General features: G+C 36.7%; 1 protein-coding gene across 1 annotated transcript in view; it reads left to right on the plus strand.

The window, feature by feature from the left end:
- Window positions 1–265: 265 nt before the first annotated feature.
- The window catches only part of KIDINS220 (kinase D-interacting substrate, 220kDa), a 66,609-nt gene continuing 44,546 nt past the window's right edge, over window positions 266–22,328 (plus strand). The window contains exons 1-15 of the mRNA XM_008941357.1: window positions 266–373; window positions 5,718–5,816; window positions 7,237–7,335; window positions 9,117–9,215; window positions 10,129–10,230; window positions 10,692–10,790; window positions 11,702–11,899; window positions 13,547–13,645; window positions 15,162–15,260; window positions 15,945–16,043; window positions 17,002–17,179; window positions 17,700–17,864; window positions 19,230–19,409; window positions 19,786–19,951; window positions 20,943–21,094. Of these exons, the coding sequence (XP_008939605.1) occupies window positions 266–373; window positions 5,718–5,816; window positions 7,237–7,335; window positions 9,117–9,215; window positions 10,129–10,230; window positions 10,692–10,790; window positions 11,702–11,899; window positions 13,547–13,645; window positions 15,162–15,260; window positions 15,945–16,043; window positions 17,002–17,179; window positions 17,700–17,864; window positions 19,230–19,409; window positions 19,786–19,951; window positions 20,943–21,094 (1,942 nt within the window). The remainder of the gene's footprint in view (window positions 374–5,717; window positions 5,817–7,236; window positions 7,336–9,116; window positions 9,216–10,128; window positions 10,231–10,691; window positions 10,791–11,701; window positions 11,900–13,546; window positions 13,646–15,161; window positions 15,261–15,944; window positions 16,044–17,001; window positions 17,180–17,699; window positions 17,865–19,229; window positions 19,410–19,785; window positions 19,952–20,942; window positions 21,095–22,328) is intronic.

The raw sequence follows: 22,328 nt of genomic DNA on the forward strand, positions 1-22,328 counted from the left end.
TTTTTTTTTTTTAAGCACTAGAAAGATTAAGCAGTTGACTTTTCATGGAAATGTAGCATCTCCACAGCGTTTTGCTGAGGAGAATGGTGAGAATTCGCACATTGTTGTACATGCCAGTAAGTTTCTCACTTATTGACACATAGAGTTTGTGCTTTCTAATGTTGAGGTTAACTCTCATACCCTTTACTTATGCTTTGCTTTGGTTTTTAACTTTCCTCAACTACAGGTAAGCTTTGTTACAGAAGCTTTTAAATACTGCGCAAAGATGGCAAGTCTGATGAGTCAGAGTCTGTTGACCTATGTCGAAGAAGGAAATGTTCCTGCTCTGAAAGCACTTCTTGAGAAATGCAGGGATGTGGATGAGAGAAACGAGGTAAGATGATTTTTTTGGAAGGTCATTTTCAATTTGCAGTTGTTACAGAATGAATAATTGGTAAGATCAGAGTGGTTATTTAATACATGAATTTCAGTTTTATTTTCAAGTGATTGTTTACCATTGGGCAGACTGAACACAGAGTATTCAGTCTCTGTCAGCACCTCAGGTTTCATTGCATTTGTTTTCTGAGTGTTCTTTTGAGCTAGAAAATACAACTCCATCCTTATTTTGTGAATGGAGGTTATACCTGTATTTCTTTGGCTGGGAGTTGTTTCTTAGTTCTCATTGCATTTTACTCCAAGCAGATGCTCATCTGGATAAAAAGATACGAATCCAAAAAGTAAGTCTGGATGTAACTGGGAGGATTAAATGGCTTCACAAGGATTACACAGGATATCTTGATACACAGCATGGAGTTTAAATGTGGATTATTTGGAATCCTGGGATAGTGCAGTGATTGCTACCTCCTTCTTTGTCATCTGATTTAGTCTGATTTGAGCATATCACCACCAGCAATTTAGGAGAATATGCTGTGGTTTCATTATACTGCACTAAAGATTCCTAAGAGTTTCTTGGGAAGTTTGATTCGTGCAAGTGTCTGTCACTAGTGGCTGTTTATGTTGTTTTACACAAAGTTTAAAGTCCAGGTTATCTTGATGCACTAGTAAGTCTCGTGTGTATTTTACAAATAAGTTTAGATTGTTTGACTAATTTGTTTCATCTTCTGAGACAGATTTTCTTGTTTGTAAGTGTCTGGACTTTTCTTTCATCTGGATGTACAGCTTGTATCATCACTTTTTGTATTAGTTCTGATTTCCTAAATAGTGTTGTAGAACTGGAACCTTGTTGACTTATCTAGCCTACTCAGAGAATCAGATTTATAGAAGAATTCAGGATAGAAGGGACATTGGAGGTCATTGGATTAAATTTCCTCCTAATTACAGGACTAATTTAATTGTTACTTCAGGTTCCTCAGGGACTTAAGAAGCAAAATTTGAAATTTCTCAAATGGATGGAGAACATGCAGCCTCTCTGGGCAATGCTCCAGTGCTCCTCATTTAGAAATGTTTTCCTAATGGTTTACTGGAATATCCTTAGCTGCATCTTGGGACTGTTGCTTCTTGTCTTCTTGTTGTGTATCTCTGAGAAGAAAGTGTCTTCCTAGATGGAAAGGGAGTCTTAATATGGTAAGGCTGATGTTGATGCCCCCTTACTCTTTGGTTTTCCAGACTGAATAAATGCAGGTCTTGGTTTCTGCTTGCATTCCTTGTGTTCCAGCCTCAAAACCGTCTGAGTGACTCCGTTGCTGGACTCTGTGGTTTTTCAATCTCTCTGGTGTTGGTAGTTTCTACTGGGAGCCCAAACTGGGACATTGTGTTCTGGGTTCAGCCTTACCAGAGTTGAATAGAGGGGTAGTCTACTGTGCTCCTGTTAATGCAGTCCAGTATTTCATTTGCCTGTGTGCTGCAGGGTGTGCTGCAGTGTTAGCCCAAATTCAGACCCTCCCACCTGGGAACCAGTTACTGTGAACAGTTGACCATTACCCATTGAGTCTGACAGTCCATGTGGTTTTTTACTCACCTTGCAGTGTATGGAAGACTGGCTTTCCAATTCATATTTTTTTAATTTTTTTTTTTTTTAAGTGGGTCTTGGAAAATGTATGTTCTGTTTCATTATTTTTATAAACATGCAGAAGATGGAAATAAGTTTTTGGGAAAGAAGTGAAATGGCATATATTACTCAACATGTGAAAACAATGTGCAGAATTTAGCCTTCCTATAGTTACTAGATCTGTTTTCAGAGTTTTCCTTCATTGTTGGCACATTCATTTCATGGTGTTTACGTGCAGATGCTGAGGTGTGTGCAGCTCTCCAGCTGACATGCTGTGTGCCTGAGAAGAGGAGTGGTCTGTCCTCTCTGCTGGTAATTCCCCTCAGCAACGTGGCTGAAATCAGACTGACAGTCTGTGCTGACTTTATAGCAGTGTCACTGCCTTCGACATCTTTTCTAAATTTTTATTCTCTTCTTGGTGGGGCTAAGAGCACTCCTGGGTTTCAGCAGCTGCTCTTTTTGCAGAGATCATTTCCCTGATAGCTGTTTTTTTTTCACTTTTCCGATATATTGCATCAGAGAAGGTAATTTCTGGAAACCTATGTGGTTTGTCTCAGTTTTAAACCCAGAGTGGGGAGGAGGGGGCTGTTAGTACATATCCATGATGGGAGTTTTGTTTAAGTGCCAGCTCTTCACTGGAATTCAGTGGGATTGAGTGCAGTTCTGTTTCCAGTTTTGGACTTGCCAAGGCTTCTTTTCTTCTTGGGTGAGAACAAAGTACCAACACGGGAGTGCCAGCGGAATTGGTCTGAAAAGACTGTTGGCAAGCCAGGGTTTGGTAGTGCCAGGACCTCCCAGGCTGCAGTGACTTGTCCAGTGGTAGGATCGGCCACATCGTTACCAACCCTTTGTATCTCTGCTCTTCCGGTCAGTTTGTGTGTGGGTAGCTTTTGGATTAACACCAGCAGTTTCAGTGAGGTGGAGCAAGTCTCAGTCTCTGCCTTGCCCCTGCACACATCCTCCTCTCTCATACCAGACACACTGATTACTTAACAGCTAATGATAGGTGCTTGTCTTCTGTGATACACTTTGATCCTAACAGCCTCCAGTTTCCTTTGAAGTACCTTTCTTTCTGCTCTTGATACTGAAGTACCTGCTGCATCTTCAATTCTGAGCCTTCTGTTCTTACACATCCTGTGAGAGAGAGCTAATCTGTAAGGTAACACCACTGTATGATTTCCCCACAGACATCCAGGTGTGCCTCTCTGTAACTTGGATATTCCAGTACTTAAACTTAGCTGTGATGTGCAGATGTACAGTACTTGATGTGCTTGTGAGAGATAAGAGCATTTAGTTGTTGTGGAGTCTGGACTCTTGGGCAACTTTTGAGAATCAATCTGGGTGTCACAGGCACAGTATATTTCTTTGGTTTCTGTGTTGGTGAAATCTTCATGATTTGCTAAAACATGGAACCTATATTTGAGAATCTTCTAGTAAAAATGGAAGTATGTTTTCAGTACCCCTATAGAAAAGTTATACAACTCCATACCACTTCTTACAGGAGTGAGATATATGTTAATATATATATGTTAATTTTCCCATTTACAACCTCCTCTTGTCCAGAGATATTTTTGTTTGGTTTGTGTTGTCCATCTGTGGAGGACAATCACAGTGATAAGAACAGTAACTGTTCAGAAGGAGGTGAGAAGAATGCTCATGCTAAAATAGGCATTATTTTTGTGTGTATTGCTAAAGCACTGCTGGTAAGGAACCTCTGGAGATATTCTAGTCCTGTAGCCTGAGTTGGGTTAGTTGAAGACAGCTGGAATTGGCTGTGACCAGCACGGGGCAGTCCTAGCCCCTCTTCACAGAGGCCCCACACAGCTCCTCTGATACCAAAATGTGGACACCATACTCAGTAAATGAGGTTGTTGTCTGCCTGTTTCTTCAGCCTGTCAGGGTCCCTCTGGATAGCAGCACAAGCACGTAGGACATCAGCCACTCTTCCCACAGTTGTGCTGGCTGTGCAGGTGCTGAGGGTGCACTCTGCCCCATTGCCCAGGTCCTTAATGAGGGGGTTAAGCAGGACCCCAGTATAACACCTGTGGTTCTGCACTAGTCGCTGGCCTTCAGCTGGACGTTGTGCTGCTTCCCACAACCCTCTGAGCCCAGCAGTTTGGTTCCCAGTTTCAGTCCACCTCACTGTGCCTTGGTCCAGGCTGTACTTCTTCATGTTTTCTGTGTGGATGTTACAGGAGACAGTCTCTGAATCCTTCCTAGAGATGGGACAAACAGTGCCAATGATGTCATCACAGAAGACACTCAGATTGGTCAGCTGTGATTTCCTAAATCACTTGGCATGTGTATTCCCAAGATACTACCTTGCATATAAAGAACTTATCTTAAAGAGCAGAAGTTATGATTGTTCTCTCCTTTGAAGGGAGCTGTTCCCTTCTAAAAAGTAGTATTTTCCTTCCTCTTGAGGTTTTGAGCATTTTTTTTATCTACTACTGCTTGTTGATACAAAATAGACTTTAGGATCTGAAAGCAAAAGTATAATTTTCATGTCTACTATATATACTTAACATATATCTATATGAGATTGTAATTTCTCTCTGTAAAAAAGTGCACTGTTAGATATTACATTATATTCTGGCATGAGTAATACTACTGGTTATCTGTAATGTCATGGGGAATATTCTGTGAAGACTAGTGAGGGAATGGCTGATGGACCAGAAGGCTTTTTTTTGAAAGAATTAGTGCATGGTTTATTGTTGTGGGTTGTTTTTTTTTGCTATGTAAAAAGCAGTAATAATTAATTGAACAATTTTATTAATTTTACTGTTAACTCTTTTACTAATGAAGATTAGCGATCTTACTGTATTGTGATTCTGCATTGATTTTTATTCTCTTCAGGGAAATTGCTGCTATATAACTCCTAACATGTAGCTTCTGCTTTATTTAGAGACCAGATAATTTGAGTTTTCTATATGGTACAGAGAAAAGACAGACAGGAGGTCAGGAATAACTATCTTCATTTCTTAAGCTTGTAGAAATTACCAAGTTTACTTTCAGATTTAATAAGTTTTAGTTTTCATCATGCAGAACAGTTATATCTCAGAAGTTTGCTGGCACAGAAATAGGCTGATGGAAGGTTGACAGATTCTACCTGACTTTTAAAACATCCTTGAAGGCAAATAAACCAGCTTTTCAGTCTTTCATCTTCCCTCAGATGAGTCTGCAAGTTAAGGTCCTGTGTTGCACAGCATAGGAATGGTGCCTGTATTTGGTACGCTGTCAGATGAAAGGGTGGTTTATGACTTTACTAGTTTTTCCAAGACTTCAGCAATAAATCCTACTCTGAATTAGTGTGCGTGTTTTAATGGCCATTGTGGTTCCTAGGCTAGATTTATTCATTTATTCATTTCTAAATAATGTGACTGATATCAGATGGAAGGATGTAACAGGCTGTATTGGAGAGGTCTTCAGCAGGCTAGTCGTTCAGAAAGAACAGTATTTAACAGGTAACTTTTTTTTGGTAGCTTTAATCTCTGAATTTTTTTTTTTGTTTGTGTTACATCTTCTGCAACATGTTTTAATACCATGTTCTCAATTTTTATTGCAAGTTTACTACATGGTTTGTAAACAAGTCCTCAGTGCTTCTCACTGGCAATTAACAGCTGGAAACAACTTGACATTCTGCTGTAGTTTTTTGGCTTTTATTGTCAGTGTGTATGCATCATTTGCATCACTTCCCACTGCATCACTTCTCCTATACTTTTGGTTTCAGAATGGCCAGACTCCACTCATGCTGGCTGCTGAGCAAGGCAATTTAGAAATTGTCCAGGAGCTTCTCAAGAAGGGAGCTAATTGCAACTTGGAAGATGCAGTAAGTATTAGTGCTTTGTGTGCTGGTACCTGACAGCAGAGGAAGTAGATATTTCAAGAGGCAGGTAAAGAAAAGGAATTTAGGTTAATGTTGAGGGGAGGGGCCAAAAAAAGACGGTGGAAAATTATTACATGTAAGAGAAATTTTGTCTAAAGTTGCTTAGCTGTATATCCCTCTGATACAATTCCTCATAAAGGAAAGGAGATATTCAAGGTGTTCTAAATGTCTGAGGCTCTCTGCTGAACACTGCTGCTGTTTCTTCTGGGAAATTAGCACTAGGAAGCTATAATAATAGGACTGGTTATAGTGGACATTAGAAGATAGGTAGAACAGAGGAAATACAGCCTCAAAGGTGAAGTCCAAGTAATTTTGCTCATCTTAGTGATGCTGTGGTATGTCAGGATTTTTATCTTTGTATGCTTGGTTTTGGTGTTTCTTAGTAAACACTGAGGGAGAATTTAGTTTAAAGGATTATTTCAGCTGAAAGCCAGAACAGTGGCAGAGAAGGGTTTCAGATTTTTGAATTGTTATCCTGCCTTTGCAGAAGAGGTTGACTGTAGGTGAAAGTTGCCCAAAAAGGTGAATAGGACAGAGGTAGTGTTAAAAAGTTTTGAATGGTCTGTATATTCCAAAGAAGAGTGATAAACAGGAAAATGATGTTGCTTGTGTTTAGTTTTCTTTTGCATTTGGTTTGATTGTAGCTATTGTAGACATCCAGGAAAGGTCTGGTATGAAACCTTGTCATTTTTATATTAAAAAAAGTCTATTTTTTGAGACTTTGTATTACGTTTGCTGTAAATGTTACAGTTCCTATACCTATAGGAAGAACAGTTACCATGTAAACTGTTGCTGTATTTCTGTGTCCAGCCCATAAAAGAGTAGTCCCCACCTGGACATGGTTTGAGCAGTTGATGGAAGATAGTGTAATGCAAGAAGAATCGTATCTCGTGAAGTGATCATAAATCTAAGGAGCTGTGGTCCAAATTCCCCCTTCATATCAGCCCCTTGGGTGCTGTCACCCAGTGTATGTGGAGACAGACCACTGCCATTTTCTGTGGTCTTGGTTGCCATCTCATCCCCACCCAGCAGTTCTCAATATCTTGACTGCCTGCTCTAATCCATTGTAGGTGTTGCTTCCTCCATAAAATTTTTAAGAAGTTAACCTGTAGTGAACTGAGGAGTGGAGAGTGATGGATATTGTGTAGGAGAGGAGATAATTGGAGGGGAGTTTTGGAGCAGCTGTTGGTCTGTATTTTCGTGTCTATAACTGGCAAGTGGTCTGTGAGTTTATTACTTTTTTATTTTAAGGCCTTTTTTTTAAGGGGTTATGGATTTCCTATTGTGGATTAGAAACTTGAAAAACAAGGCAATTGTACTGAAATATTAACTATCACTTCAAAGTGCTTTTTCATTTTCCTAGGATAACTGGACAGCTCTTATTTCAGCAGCTAAAGAAGGACATGCAGCTATTGTAGCAGAGCTACTCAATTACAATGTCAGCTTGGAGCATCGGGATCTGGTATGTGTTGTCCCAGTGTAAAAATGAAATAGATTTTTAGTAAGAAGAACCATTTTGGAAGTTAGAGATTTTTCAGTTCTGTAAAACAAATCAAAGATCTTTTATTCTTAAATAATGACTCAATGCTGTTAAAATGGAAAAAAAAAATTGAATACTGTTTTTACGGCTGTAAAATAGTTATTTTAGTGTTAATGAAGGCAACGTGTTTTCTAAGGCTCTTTGTTTTCCTCTCACTTTGCTTTGGAAAAAACCTAAACTGATGAGCAGTTTTATTTTGGGGTATGTTTGTGTGCTTGGTGGGTTTCTTTGAGGGGTATGAGTTGATTTGTTGAGACTTTTTTTTTGGTGGTGGTTGCTTTTTTTTTTTTTAAGTATTCTTGTAAAATAACTGTTATCTTTTCCTGGAAGATACATGCCCATATTTACTTTTTCTCTGGATCACAGTGATTATTCATATAGTAGTCCTTCTAAATATCCCAGAATTTGTTATCATTCTTCTCAATATCCCAGAATTTGTTTTCAATCATCTTGCCAAATCTTTTTTATAGGAAAGTGGACACTATAGTCCAGTCCACCTAAAGAATTACAGAAATTGCATACAAGATTAGCAGGTTAAATGCCTCTCAGGAGCTATAGACTTGTCTCCATTGACTGAAGAGGGAATTAGGTACCTGCAAGGACTAATTTTGTTCTGGTTACGCTCTAGAGTGAAAAACCACTAGGGGAGAGTTCAAGTGCTTCATTCAGTTCCACTGTCTGAGGGCTGAGGAGTTGTGCCATGTCCTGCTCCTTCAGCTTTTTCATAAGTGTGATGTTAAGCACATCCAGGTGGCCACTGGTTGATTTCTAGGCCTGTGTCAGTCTGAGAGAGATATTTGACCTCCCCAGAAGTGTGTTATAAAGAAACAAATAAAAATTGTGCTTAGTTATCAGAGGCATATTGCTCAGGGTTTGTAGTGACAGGACGGGGGGTAATGGATTTAAGCTAGAAAAGGAGAAATTTAGGTTAGGCATTAGAAAGAGTTCTTCAGTATGAGGGCGATAGAACACTGGAATAGGTTGCCCAGACAGATGGTGGAGGCCCCATCCCTGGGGACATTGAAGATCAGGCTGGATGAAGCTCTGAGTAGCTTGGTCTAGTTGGAGATGTCCCTGCTTATTGTGTGGTGGTTGGACTAGATGACCTTTGTAAGTCCCTTCCAGCCCAGACATTCTGTGATTCTATGATTTTAAAATTAATTTTCGTTACGTGACCTGTTGGATGCTTTATGTAGCAAGACCCTGTCTCCTAGCTTACAAACTGAAATGAACACACCAATGCAATTTGAAATTGCTCTTACTCTCTTAAGAGGACAGACGACTTGCTGCTTTTTCGTGAAGAAGTAAATCATTACATAGTTCCTTGATGGAGGCTAGCTGTCTGTTACACAAATGAAAAGCAAACCCTCCATGTTAAAACCAAAGTCTAGAATCCAAATCAGTTAAGATAGTGCTTTCTTTTTGTTTTTGTTTATCCAGTGATGGGATTTGTATGCAATTGAAGTCTGAATTGAGTGTTTACAGAAAATTCAGTAATGTTTAGGACACAGTATCCTCCCAAGTTTTGCATACAGCAGGAAATAAGTAGTTTTGTAAGTAGGATTACAAGGCTGTTATTCAATACTTACTATATTTTGGATGTGCAAAACGGTCTTAGGACAAACAGAAAATTAAATAGTTGCTAATAAGGTTTCTAATGAGTATTTTTCAGTTTTTGCTTTTCTTTGACTTGTGCTTCCCAGGGAGGATGGACTGCCCTGATGTGGGCATCGTATAAAGGCCGTACTGAAGTAGCTAAGCTGCTGCTCGAGAAGGGAGCAAATCCAAACATCACAGGAATGGTAAGTTTTAGTCTTAACCCCTGCCTCCTCCCAGATGTCTCAAGTCCTCAGTTGTACACTTATCTTATTGTCTTGATAAAACATTCTGCGTTTTTTTGCAATACAGTATTAATCACTGGTTTTATAAAGGGATTGTTTTAATAATCTCTATGACAGCCACTTTTTAAAATTAAGGTGTAGGGTTTTTAATTAAAGCAAATGAATTTGTAGCTCTTAATAAGATTCAAATTAGCAGGAGAAATAATAGAAAAGTAGTGTATCTAATGCTACTTTTATAACAAATATCATTTTTCATCAACTGTAGAAGTTAATGGAGTAACTACTACGTGCAATTTAGAAACAATAATTTAAGTTGTTTCATAATAGTTACCAAATGGGCTAGATTATATAAATACATACCGTACATGTGAGAGAGCATTAAAACCCTAAGCTTTTGAGATTTATTTCTTTGTATAAGCATTTTCTATAAGAGTACGGGCATGTTGCTCTCTGGTGCTTGAGGTGAACATCAAGGAGGAACAGCAGTGATGGACCTTTCTGACTGTTGAGTTCACCTGGGTTGCGTGTGCAGCTCCTGCATGGGTGAGGTGACTGGTCTCCAGTCCTCATTGCTTAGGGATATTGCAGAGCTGTTGCTTCTCTCTGACATTACGAATGTTTATATTAAGATGAGGATTTGAATTTTTAAACCTTCTTTAAGGATTTACAAACCAAAATTGATTCAAAGCGGACATATTCCTGGATGTAATCTGGACAAGGTACTAGGCAAAAATTACTGATGTGTAGTTACAGTTCTCTATATTCCTTCTTTGGGTTTATTGTCTCTTGGAGCATTGTGATCAATGATATTGGTGAAAAATAATTAAGGCTGATCTTGTTTCATATGTTGTTTGGTTTTGTTTTTAATTCTAAGCAATACAGTGTTTATCCAATTATTTGGGCAGCAGGACGGGGCCACTCAGATATAGTGCATCTCTTACTGCAACATGGAGCTAAAGTGAACTGCTCTGACAAAGTAAGTTATATAATGTTTAATTTCTTAATTCTTGATACATCTCTCATAAAAGTAAGCTTTATTAAAAAAAAAAAAAAAAAACAAAAACACAACTGAGATTTTTATTAGAAAAACAGCTGCAGTTATATTTTTGCCCATTAGATTAGATTACTTTACTGGAGTAAGGCATTATACTTGCAAGAGATTTTTCCGTAGTGTCCTGAAGATGGTTGTGAACATTTGTTTCAGTGGGGCGTATTTCTGTTTTCTAAGGTATTGGAAACCTTGCTATCCTAGATTGCATAGAGAAATTTTTCCAGCTATCATCTACAAAGAAAAAGTTCAAGTGGCTTTTAAAATGCTTGTGTTAATTCATGAGACCTTGTAAAAGCTAAAGCAATAAAGTATAGGATGAATACTAGATTGTAGGAGATACTAAATACAGGGAGCAACATGATAAAAAGTTACAAATGTTTTTATAGTATGGAACCACCCCACTGGTTTGGGCAGCAAGGAAAGGTCATTTGGAGTGTGTGAAATACTTGCTGCAAATGGGAGCTGATGTGGATCAAGAAGGAGCTGTAAGTAACTTTGTTTCTTGGTGGTACTGGGTGGGTACCTAGACCTGTGGGCCTTGTTTTATTTTATAGTAGAAATACCAAGAAATACATGAAACAAGATGAAATGTTGTGCTTGGAGATTGGAGTATATTACTTTCCAGCTATTTGCAGGCTACTTGTGAGGATTATCTAAACTTCTTTGTGCCTTTAAGAAAAATATTATTTGTAACTCAGGAGCCATATTGACAGTTGACACACTGTTATGTAAAGTGTAAACTTTAATGAACATAAATGAATTTAGATTGTTGTTCTCTGAAGATGAACACTAGCAAAATTCATTCTGTACCCAAACCTGGTATGTCAAGCAACTTCCTTCTTAGTGCTGTTTGAAAAGTAAATCAAACACAAAGCATTTTTTAGAAATAATAGTGGCTGATGTGCCTCTCCAGAGGTTGGAAGGTTTTTTAATATAGGTTTTTATGGGTTTAAAATAATATTTTTTGTTATTATAATTTTATGAAAGTTTCATATTGGTTTTGAGTAAAACAGATTTTAATTTTTTTTTTGTTGTGTAAGATGCTTGAAATGCTTATCAAAATTTTTTAAAAATAATAAAAGTTAAGTGGAAAATCAAGATGACTTTTGGTACTCATGATTATTTTTGAAATTCTTTTAATACTATGTTGCCATGTGACAAGAAAATTTTTTTACCATGTGAGTGACATTCAGGAGTTAGAGCCTTAGAGTTATAGTACATACATTATTTATTTTTTAAAAAAGTATAGCAAGTGCACTTTAAAACATAAAACTGAAGTAACATTTGGATGGTTAGGAAAGTAATGTCAGTGAGTGTTCTTTTGTTATTTAAACTGCTGATATAATGATGATTTCTATATCCACTGTACAATAAAATTTGTTGGTTTTGTTTAAAGAATTCTATGACTGCACTTATTGTAGCAGTGAAGGGTGGCTATACTGACTCAGTAAAAGAAATACTGAAAAGGAACCCAAATGTAAACTTAACAGATAAAGATGGAAATACAGCTTTGATGATTGCATCAAAGGAGGGACATACTGAAATTGTGCAGGATCTTCTTGATGCTGGAACGTATGTGAACATTCCTGATAGAGTGAGTAAACTTCTGTAATTCTCTTTTTTTTTAAATATATATATACACACACACACACAAATACATATTTAAATACCAACGTATGTAAATATGTGGATGCATTTTTCGGTCTTTCTAATTTTTCTGCCACCTAGGGATATTTTCTGTATTGCTGTTTTACAAGTGTATCAAGTGGCAGATGTTGCTGTGTGAAGGTAAAGGACAAACTGCAGAAATTACTCTTTTTTCTTTGAGATTCTTGAATTGTGAGTTCCCATAGGGCATGGAGATGATTTATGATTTTACGTTTGTCCTATCTGGACTGTAAAACCCAGGTTTGAGGTGAGGTTTTTGTGTCTTAGTACATGATGTGTTACAGCATGGTAGTGCTGTTAAAATTGTAAAACAATGAGTATTATATTTAAAAAAATAATAAAATTGTTGCAGAGAAGGTAAGAAAACCTAATATTTGCCTCATGATTTTAAAAGGATTTTTGGGTGCATTTTTCAATATTTCAAGTGTCAGCTTACTGCATTTCTCAGATGGTTACCTTCTGAGCTCCAGCATTGCATGTGACAAAAAATTTTATCTCAGGCACATATCAAAGCAAAAACATTAAATATTTGAGAAAATATATTGCAGTCTCCCTTCTTACCTTTTCTGTCACAAAGTTCTGCAACTGTCTGCGTTCCTATGCTTTTAGGAAGAATAAATTACAGTCCTCAGTGCAGCTGACTGTATTCCAAAAATACATCAAACAATGAGTAGTCTTAGCTTCAGATCCTAGAGTAGGTTTTGACAAGGAAAATTTCTTGGTTTGCAGCCAGGTATGTAATGACTGTGGTTGGTAGGGGGTCTGCTACTACTGATCTTTCTAACCGAGTTCCACACCTGTGATTTACCTATACTTTTATTTATTTTTCCTGTTTCATAATAGAAGTATTATTAGGCAGTTTCAGGATTTCATTTTCTAAAATGCTGACGCAGCCTTATGGGTATTAAAATCTGAATCCTTCAGCAGAAAAACTTTATTTCATGTCTATGCAATTCCATTTACTGCAGCAGAATATTTTTTTCTTTTGATCAGATTGAGATAAAATCAGCCTTTTGCTTATTTTCTTTGTAACAGCATAGTGTATGTAAGCAGGATAGCAGTCAAATCTGCACAAAATAAAGAGAGAAAATGCTTTAAAATTCTTGAAGATCTTTTCTCAGCTATGAAATATCTAAACGAGACAGCCAATGTTCTTGTCTGGTTGTAAAGAGGTTTATTACTGTGAGTAATTACTTGTCTGATTATAAAGTGGTTATTACTCTCTTCATATGAACTTGGAGAACAGTTGGATTTTTTTTGTATTATTACTTTGTGCTGTTATTTTTTAGGATAGTGGTTTAAGCTGGACCTATCTTGGGGGTGTTCGTTTTGCCACAAATACATAATATTTCATCTCTTTACAAAAAAAATACAAAAAATGGAGTCCAGAATTTTTTCCTCTCTCTTTTTTTTTTGCAGGGATAAACTATTTATCCTTCTTTTAAAAGAGTGCAGATTTCTTAATGTAAATAGGCATAATGTATCTTTTTGAGACTATAGTTCATTCTGTGTTGCATTTCTTTTTGCTAAAAAGCATTAATTAACCTTCAGTATTCTTTCACCATTTTTCTAGAGTGGAGATACAGTGCTGATTGGGGCTGTTAGAGGAGGTCATGTTGAAATTGTGAGGGCCCTGCTCCATAAATATGCTGATATAGATATCAGAGGTCAGGTAAGTACAACAATGTACGTGTTAGAGTAGTTCTTAAATGGGATGTGAATTTGAATACCAAACAATTGTGTCATGATTCTAAAACCAGAGCTTTAAAAACTTGCTCAATCTACCCTGTAGGAGACTGGGATTCCTGTCAGATATTAAGAAGATATCATGTTGCTGTGCAAGTCTTAAAGATATAAGACACATGTAATTGTAATGACTTGCTAAGCAGCATATTTTTCAGTTAATTTGTATAATGGTTGAAAAGCAGAAGATGTAAAAAACCCCTAATGCTACTTTTCTAGTATGTAATGTTTTGCATTTAATATCAATATATTAAAATACAATACACCTTAGATGGTCTCTGTTGTCAGTGTAGTTCTGTCACTGTGCTTGTCTGGTTCTTGTCTCCTTCACTCATTTCCTTTCTGGGTTAAGCATCATTGCTGTCACTGATTTCCATGTTTCCTACCTACCCCTTCTTCCTTTTTTTTTTCTTTTTTTTTCCCTTTGATGAGGGTATTGTTTTTATTGCTCTTCCAAATGCTCTCTTACTCAGCATAGTACTTGCATTACGTTGGACTTGGTTTCATTTGCTCGAAGCTATTCAAATGACTCCACTCACAGGCACATACATTCTGCCAAGTCTGAACACGTAACTACCTAGTCACTGAGAGATGCAGAGACTGAGTGCCTGCTGTTGCTGCAGAGCCTCTTTGAGAAGCCAGGAGGCTTCTAGCGTGGAGGAAAATGGCATATTTGGATCTCTCCCTCTAACTTGCCTTTGGAAACCTGGATTTGTGTGTCACAGCTTTTTGCTGACATGGGTCTGAGAAACTGCTGTCTTTCAAAGTCTTGATATGGCCAAGGCAATACAGAAACAGCAAGAGGACCCAGCCTCCTTGGGGACAGGGAAGCTTGTGACTTTTGGCAGTTGTGATGGTGTCTGTATAGCCATTTGCAGTGGCCTTGTTGACACAACAGAAGTGAGCACCATCAGAGGAGGTGTCTGGCTGTCTTCAGATTAGGACCAGCAGCATCAAAATTCGTGATGAACACCAGTTTTTAGCAGCTCCCCTGCTGTTTGGCACTGCAGGACCTGTCTGCCAACCAGACTTGTTCTGAGCACATCTGCCGCTTGCCCAAATCTATGTTGTTCCAGAAAGATTGCTGAATCTTGTCCAGCCTTCCAGCAGGAAGTTTTCATGAGAAAACTTGTGGTTTTGAGTTACAACTGAATACTCATATATGGTTTTGGATACTGTTTCAAAATGGGCTGAATCTGCTTGGATTGTTAAAGCTCTTAATATATTTTGCACAGGTTTTTAAAGTAGATTTGTGTTCTCTAGCCAGAGTTCCATTCTCCCCAAAGTTCTACTGATGTGCCAATTAGACTTGTTGGCATTTCCCTTTGCCTTGAGCTGTGCTAAAGTTTGCTCTATTACATGCTGATTGTTCTTGATATACAGTTTTTGAAATCAATCCAGCTGAATGAAAGTACTGTTAACAATACTCTTTTTTTTTTTTTCAGGATAATAAAACTGCTTTATATTGGGCAGTTGAGAAAGGAAATGCTACAATGGTGAGGGATATCTTGCAGTGCAACCCTGATACTGAAACATGTACAAAGGTAATGGTTAAAATTGTAATTAAGTTGCTTTGTTGAACATCTGTTGTTTTTTCAACTTGTATGTGACATTAAGACCATAATACTAAATTGAAGGGTTTTTGAAGTGCAAGTACCTTGCATGCTGTAAATAAAAAAAAAATCTTTTGAACTACGGAATTTATTTCCAGCAGTGGTAACATCCCCTGTGTTGATAAACACCACCCGCTGCTGAAACTGGCTATCAGGGGTGTCAATATCATTGACATGTCCAGCAATAAAGAGTAGAGAGCAGGTGCTGCTGGAAACTGAGGAAAGGTGTTTCTGATATTACTAAGAACAAAAGTTCAGATCACTGTTTATTGCATGTGCAGGAATAAAAAAATAAATACAGGAAGTAGTAGGTTAAAAAAAATTCAGCAGTAAATTACCTCTCCTGTGAGTCTCTTTTTCAAATATCTTCCATTACATCTGAATCCTGTCTTTCTGTTTGACAGTTATTAACAGAAATGTAGTTTGTTCTGTGATTTTAAGCAATCTAGCATGCAGGGTCTGTGATACTTTCTTAATAACGTGTGCTGAAGTGTTGGTACTTGCACAGCAACATACTTCATTTAAAAATTCTCTTAAAAATTTTGTTACAGTATTGCAAATTTTTTGCTTGGTTTTGAGTACAGAGATCTTACTAGGCCTACTTTTCCCTTTTAGGATGGAGAAACACCACTTATAAAGGCTACCAAGATGAGAAATATTGAAATAGTAGAGCTTCTTCTGGATAAAGGAGCTAAGGTCTCTGCCGTAGACAAGGTAAAGAGTATTTGTTTGTTTACGTTAGCGTATTTAATTCTTCTAGTTTTGCAGCAAAATTTTGTAGTGAGCTGTCAAGGCTAATACAGAAAGAGAGCTTTCCATATCCTTAATAATTAAATAACCCGTAATACTTAAATGTTTAGTCTCCCACATACTTAATAATTAAATAGATCAGAATACTTAAATTAATTCCCGTTATTAATATCTTGAGGGTTTTTTGTTTGTTTTTATTAGGGTACTTTTAGTAATAGGAAATTAAAAAAAATCCAGGCCAGGAGGAAAAGTTTCACAGATAAGAATCAGAATTTGTAATACACTTGAAAAAGAGCATAGACAGTGGTTGTTACTTGTCACTGATGTTTGGGTTTGATTAATAGATATTACACTGAGCAATGCCAAGGACAAATGCACTGGTTTGTTACTGTCCTCTTACGCATTACCTACTTTGACTGTAAATCTTAAATACAGGAATACTTATTTGGTAATATTTTTAACCTCTTTGTGTCATATTTAAGGCAAAGAAAGTAGTACTGTTGATTCGATCCAATGAGGAAAATGATCAGAAAGTTTTTTTGAGCAGTCTGAGTGGACATTGAAATAATTCTAACAAGCAGTATCTCTTGTTTCAAACAAGTCTCTGAATTTGCTGGTAGACAACTGCTTCTGAATAGGGACTGGAGCTTTCATGAGCCTTAAGATATTATAAATGTTCAAGAGAGAAGATAGTGCCTTACATTTAGGATTATAAGAACTGCCTTTTCACGTGTCTTTTCTCAAACTTCTGCAATGTTTTCTCAAGGGGGAAAAAAGCTGACTGTAGATCTTTAATGCTCTTGGGAATACCTTAAGATGAATTTCAAGCAAATAACCCATCTAAATAACCCATGGAACATCTAGCCTGTTGATAATCTTAGGAATTCATGTTAGATATTACTGGTTTTGCACTTAATTGCAGAAAGGAGATACTCCACTTCATATTGCCATTCGTGGGAGAAGCCGTAAACTTGCTGAATTACTGTTAAGAAATCCAAAAGATGGCAGATTGCTTTATAGACCAAACAAAACAGGAGAAACACCGTACAATATTGACTGTAGCCACCAGAAGAGTATTTTAACACAGATATTTGGAGCCAGTAAGTATTGAATTTTATATATTTTTCTTAATCACTTGTGCGTTAAGAACCTATTTTATTTGCTTCTGTATTGAAAAGTCATAACTGTGTAGGTTTTGTGATGTTGCAGCTAATGGGAGAGCTTTAAAAAAAAACAGTTGGCAAAAAACTTAATCATTCTAAAAGCCTGAGAAGGGTCAAATGTGTCTTTTGTTTTTGACTTTTGCCATCGGATGCTGCATGACTTCTGCTGATGGTTTTGTTTTTGCTTAGACCTTGCTTGTGCAGGAATTACTTTCTTTGACGTGCTGTGATTTGGGATTTTGAGTATTTTTGTGGTAAGCTCTAGTGGTTTTCATGAACGTTTATGTGGATGAATTAAAATTCCTTTGAACAAGAACATACCAATAATAACTGCTATTATATGGGAGGTGTACATTTACAAAAATAATCAAACCTGTAACAATTCTCTGTATGAAAATTGTCATATGGAAGAGATTTCTTAAAGGAAAGTTCTGGTAACGTGGTATTTGTATCACAGGACACTTGTCTCCCACGGAGTCTGACGGTGACATGCTGGGTTACGATCTGTACAGCAGTGCTCTGGCTGATATTCTGAGTGAACCAACCATGCAGCCACCTATCTGTGTAGGCTTGTATGCGCAGTGGGGAAGTGGAAAATCTTTCCTACTCAAGAAACTGGAAGGTAAAAGTTGATTTGGTCTTTGAACCCATAGGGTCAAATTTATCTATGAAAAGTAGCACATGGGAATTAACTAGTTGTGACAGCCCTTGGTTCATGTAACGTTGTTCCCAGTCTCTGTTTCTGTAATGAAAAGATTGCATAAATTAACAGAGCAACCTATGGATCAACTGACCACACTAAAATGTCAATGTCAAGACAGTCTTTAAGTGTTGCTGTCTGTTGTCCTGTGGATTTCCTGCTGCAGTGAATCTGCCCTTCAGCTACTGCTGAAAGAGTGGCTGGTGAAATACGCCTTGCTGGGGGTGCTGGTGTGTCAAATCAGGTTCAGAACTTTCTGTTGTAGTATTTATTTATTGTCCCTCCTATGTGTGAGGTTTTTTTTTAAGTTTAAGAACAAATTCCAGTCTATTAATATTTCTTCTTTGTAATGGAACTTCTCTGTGTCCAGTTTTCTTCCCCTTTCCCTTTATTTACTTGGAGCTTTTTGAACTTTCTGAAATGACAGAAAGTGTCAGATGCAGTATATGGAGAGAGTCAGTATTTTTCCCAGTGGAAACTGAGCATGTGATTTAGAGTTTTAGCTTTTTCTCACAAAGGAGGTTTTCTAAATTGTTTCAGTGTAATTCAGAATACCAACCTTGATGCTTCTTACTTTCTGTGTTTTTAAAAGCTTCTAAACTAGTGAAAGTGAGGTCTCTGCTTTCATGTCATAAACATAAAGCAGTGTGCATTTTTTGCTACGGTGCTTATTGTTGATGAGCTCTTCCATTTTTAATATGCCTTTTCATATTTTTTCCTGTTCCTCATTCATCTTTTTATTCTGGATTTTCTATTTCATGAATTTTATTCAGTAGATCCTAAATAAGTTTCTTCAGGAATTCCTGTTTTACTAAATAAGAACAAAAAGTAAATATAATCAAACAGAAATAAATACTGAAGCCTTTACATCGTACTGTTATATCTGACTATTTGAAGAACATGGTCCAGATTTCAGTGATTGAGGTTTTGGAGGTTGGTTGGTTTGTTTTTTTTTTTTGACACATAAGGTAGATTTATTTTTCTTTATGTCATAAAATATGTTTTAAACTTTTGAAGAAGGATAGGAAATGACATGGTTCTTAATACGCTTTTAAAAGTAGATCTGCAGCAAACGTGCAAGTACTCTGTATTTAAATGGTTTTGTTCATTGCATGAGTGAAAACTTAGGGTTTTGCGCTACTTGAAGAGTATTGGGGTTTTTTTTATCAGTAATAGGGAAAAGTTAACAATGTAATGAAGTGTTTTCAAAGATGATCGTTATAATACTTTTGCTTCCTCTTTTAGAATGATTTAACGTGTCATTTGGTCTCTGTCTTTTTGTTTTAGATGAAATGAAGACTTTTGCAGGACAGCAGATTGAACCTCTGTTTCAGTTCTCCTGGCTCATTGTTTTCCTCACACTTATGCTGTGCGGAGGTTTGGGTTTGTTGCTTGCTTTCACAGTGGATGCAAAGCTTGGAATAGCAGTGTCACTCAGCTTACTAGCAGTTCTCTACATTTTCTTTAGTAAGTATTTTATATGAAGTTTGTGAAGGTTTTTATCTCTTTTTAGAATTCAGTATAGTTTTGTAGACATTCTGTGTGATTTGGAAAAAATACTAAATGTTTTTGTAAAAAACAGGAACCCTTTGGACCCTCTCCTTGTGTTTGTGTTATTTGTAAGAGGGCATTCTTGAAAACAAAGAAAGAGTTTTGTATACTAACTCCGTTGTGTTGCTCTTACTGTTCTCATTTTTAGTCCTGTTAAAAAAATTTGTTAAAACTTTATTAAGCTCTTTTTATGCAACTTCATGCCTTATATGTTCAAAATTCATGGTTATTTCAGTTGTGAAAGTTGACTAAAATATTACCCAAACGTCTTTTTAAATTTTGAACATTTTAGCTGTAATTTACTTTGGTGGCCGAAGAGAAGGTGAGAGCTGGAACTGGGCCTGGGTGTTAAGTGCAAGGTTGGCAAGGCATATTGGCTATTTAGAGCTGCTTCTCAAACTCATGTTTGTGAACCCACCAGAATTACCAGAGCAAACCACTAAAGCTTTACCTGTCAGGTTAGTCATTTCATGTATTTACTCTTCAACTATTTGTGTTCACTCTGATACTTTTCAAACTCTGCATGTTAATGTGTATGCTACTCTTGCTATGAAAAGGTGTTGAGATTCCCTTTTGAAAAACAGTAGCCCTAGAAGACCATGTAGTTAAATTTCTCAGTGTGAAGAAGGTAGTGTTTTCAAAAGAAAATCTCTGTGCCAAAGTCAGGGAAAGCTACTGCTTTTTAGTATTAGGGATTTTGATTGTCATACTAATGAAAATTTCTCACAGGCAAAATAAGTTTAGTGGCTTACTGTGTGTTACGTTTAATGATTTAATGCTTGCTTCACTGATTACTTCTCTTAAGGTTTTTTTTGCCCCCCCTTGTCCCTTTTTTTTCCTCGCCCCTTTTCCCTTTTTTCCCCTCTGCTTTTCCTTTTTTTTTTTTCCCCCCTGTGTGTAGAGAATCCTGTAAGTAAGCTGCTCAAAGTTTCTAGTTTACCTGAAAGCAAAAATATTTATGCCATATGTTTTATAGTTTTGTTTACTCCTATTGTTTAGAGACTTGTATTTTAGCCTCATGGTACTTCTGTGGGGTCTTAGTCTTCTGTATTTTTTTTTATTTTATTTCTACCTAAATATTTGTAAAATAGCTCAGAATATAATTTTTAGATATTTGCCAATGTTATGTTTTGGCACCATGAAGATACTCTTGTGTTTTTGCTGCCATATGAGGTCCTGTTAGTGATGTGACTGTGTTTATCTTTTTAAGAAATAAAGTTTTTGAGTAGGAAGTGGGGCAAAGAAGAGGTTTGATAACAGGAGAAGAAATAAAGAAATAAATACTTAAATTTCATGTAGAGTTTAAAATTAATTTAGGTATTTTACATTGTGTGCCACTCAGAAAAAGACCCTTGTAGCTGTAGAGATACAGGAAGGTGTTTGTTTTGGTTGACAGAAAATATTAAAAGCTTTCTAAAGTATAAAAAATACATGTTTTTTCTCTTTCAGATTTTTGTTCACAGACTACAATAGACTGTCCAGTGTAGGTGGAGAAACTTCACTGGCTGAGATGATTGCTACCCTCTCTGATGCATGTGAAAGGGAATTTGGTTTCTTAGCAACAAGGCTATTTCGAGTTTTCAAGACAGAAGATACACAAGGTTTCTATTACCTGAGTGACATTTCCGATTATTCCATTTCAGTGCGTCGTTATCAGGCGTTCTGTTTTGCACATTAGAAGCTCTTTTTAGAAACTGTCTTAGCCACACAGAAATTCGTACAGAAGGGGAAACTCTCTGTATTGTATCAAAGATAAAAATGCCCTCTCTTCTTTGCTCACCTTGATTTTATTAATATCATCAGGATTATCTTCTGTGAACTATAGTTTTCAGAAGCGTCAATAGAAACATGTGATTGTGTTACATCCTTCTAGTTGCATCATAATATTTTCACTGTTTTTCCATAGCAATTAAGTCATTGTGTCTGAGTCAGATCAAGGAAAGAGTATACTTTTGCGTATTGCTAAGAGAAGTTCCTGGTTAGTTTATTAGATTTTAACTCAGAGCTTTTATGAGTGACCATTACTTTTTCTTGGAAATAATAAATTTATAGAACATGTTGGTCCAAGCCCATAAATAACTGTGATCAGTGCTGGTAAGATGGAATTAAATATTCCTGCTTGATCCAAATAGAACAAACTTTTTTCTTCTGTCCTATCTGTAGATTTCTGAAAAAAAAACATATACAGAACACAGTATGATATTATAAAGAAAGGGAGTTCTTGAGGGCTATTTCAAATTCATAGAAGCCTGAGTTCAATTTCAGTCATTTAATCCTCATTTCATTTTGACCTGGACCACAAAAAGAGAAATCTGTTAGATGCTGTCTCCTCTCACCAGGTGAAATGTTTAAACTCTCCTGTCTTGCAGAGGGTGGAAAAAAAAACATACTATGTGCTGAAAACAACTCACTCTTCATTGCTTTTTCTCAGATTCACTGAATGTTCTTTATGAAAGTGATATGTAGAGTTTTTCACTCTTATTTTCGTATTAGAGATTTTGTAGTTCTCCTTAACCTCAGTGAAACTGCTTTCATGTTGCTGTAATTTCTTCAGAAATTGATTTGAGGATGGCAGTATAGTGCTGGCCTCTTGTGATTATTTGCAGTAATCATCTTTTCCTTTTATTTGTAATCTTAACATTTCTCTTGTGTTCCTTGACTGTTGCCTTCCTGTTCTCTTCCTAGTTATTTAGTTGATTATTTTTTTCTTTACCTGTTTGATGATCTTGCACGTTTTCTTCTTGTCTCCAGATGTTTCACAGATTTCTTGTCTCTAGGTGCTCATAGAAATTCCATATAGGTTTCTTTTTAGTTTCATGTATCTTTAGTTTTTCT

The sequence above is a fragment of the Merops nubicus genome, unplaced genomic scaffold (genome assembly GCF_000691845.1).
Source record: "Merops nubicus isolate BGI_N331 unplaced genomic scaffold, ASM69184v1 scaffold11220, whole genome shotgun sequence".
NCBI classification, from domain to species: domain Eukaryota; kingdom Metazoa; phylum Chordata; class Aves; order Coraciiformes; family Meropidae; genus Merops; species Merops nubicus.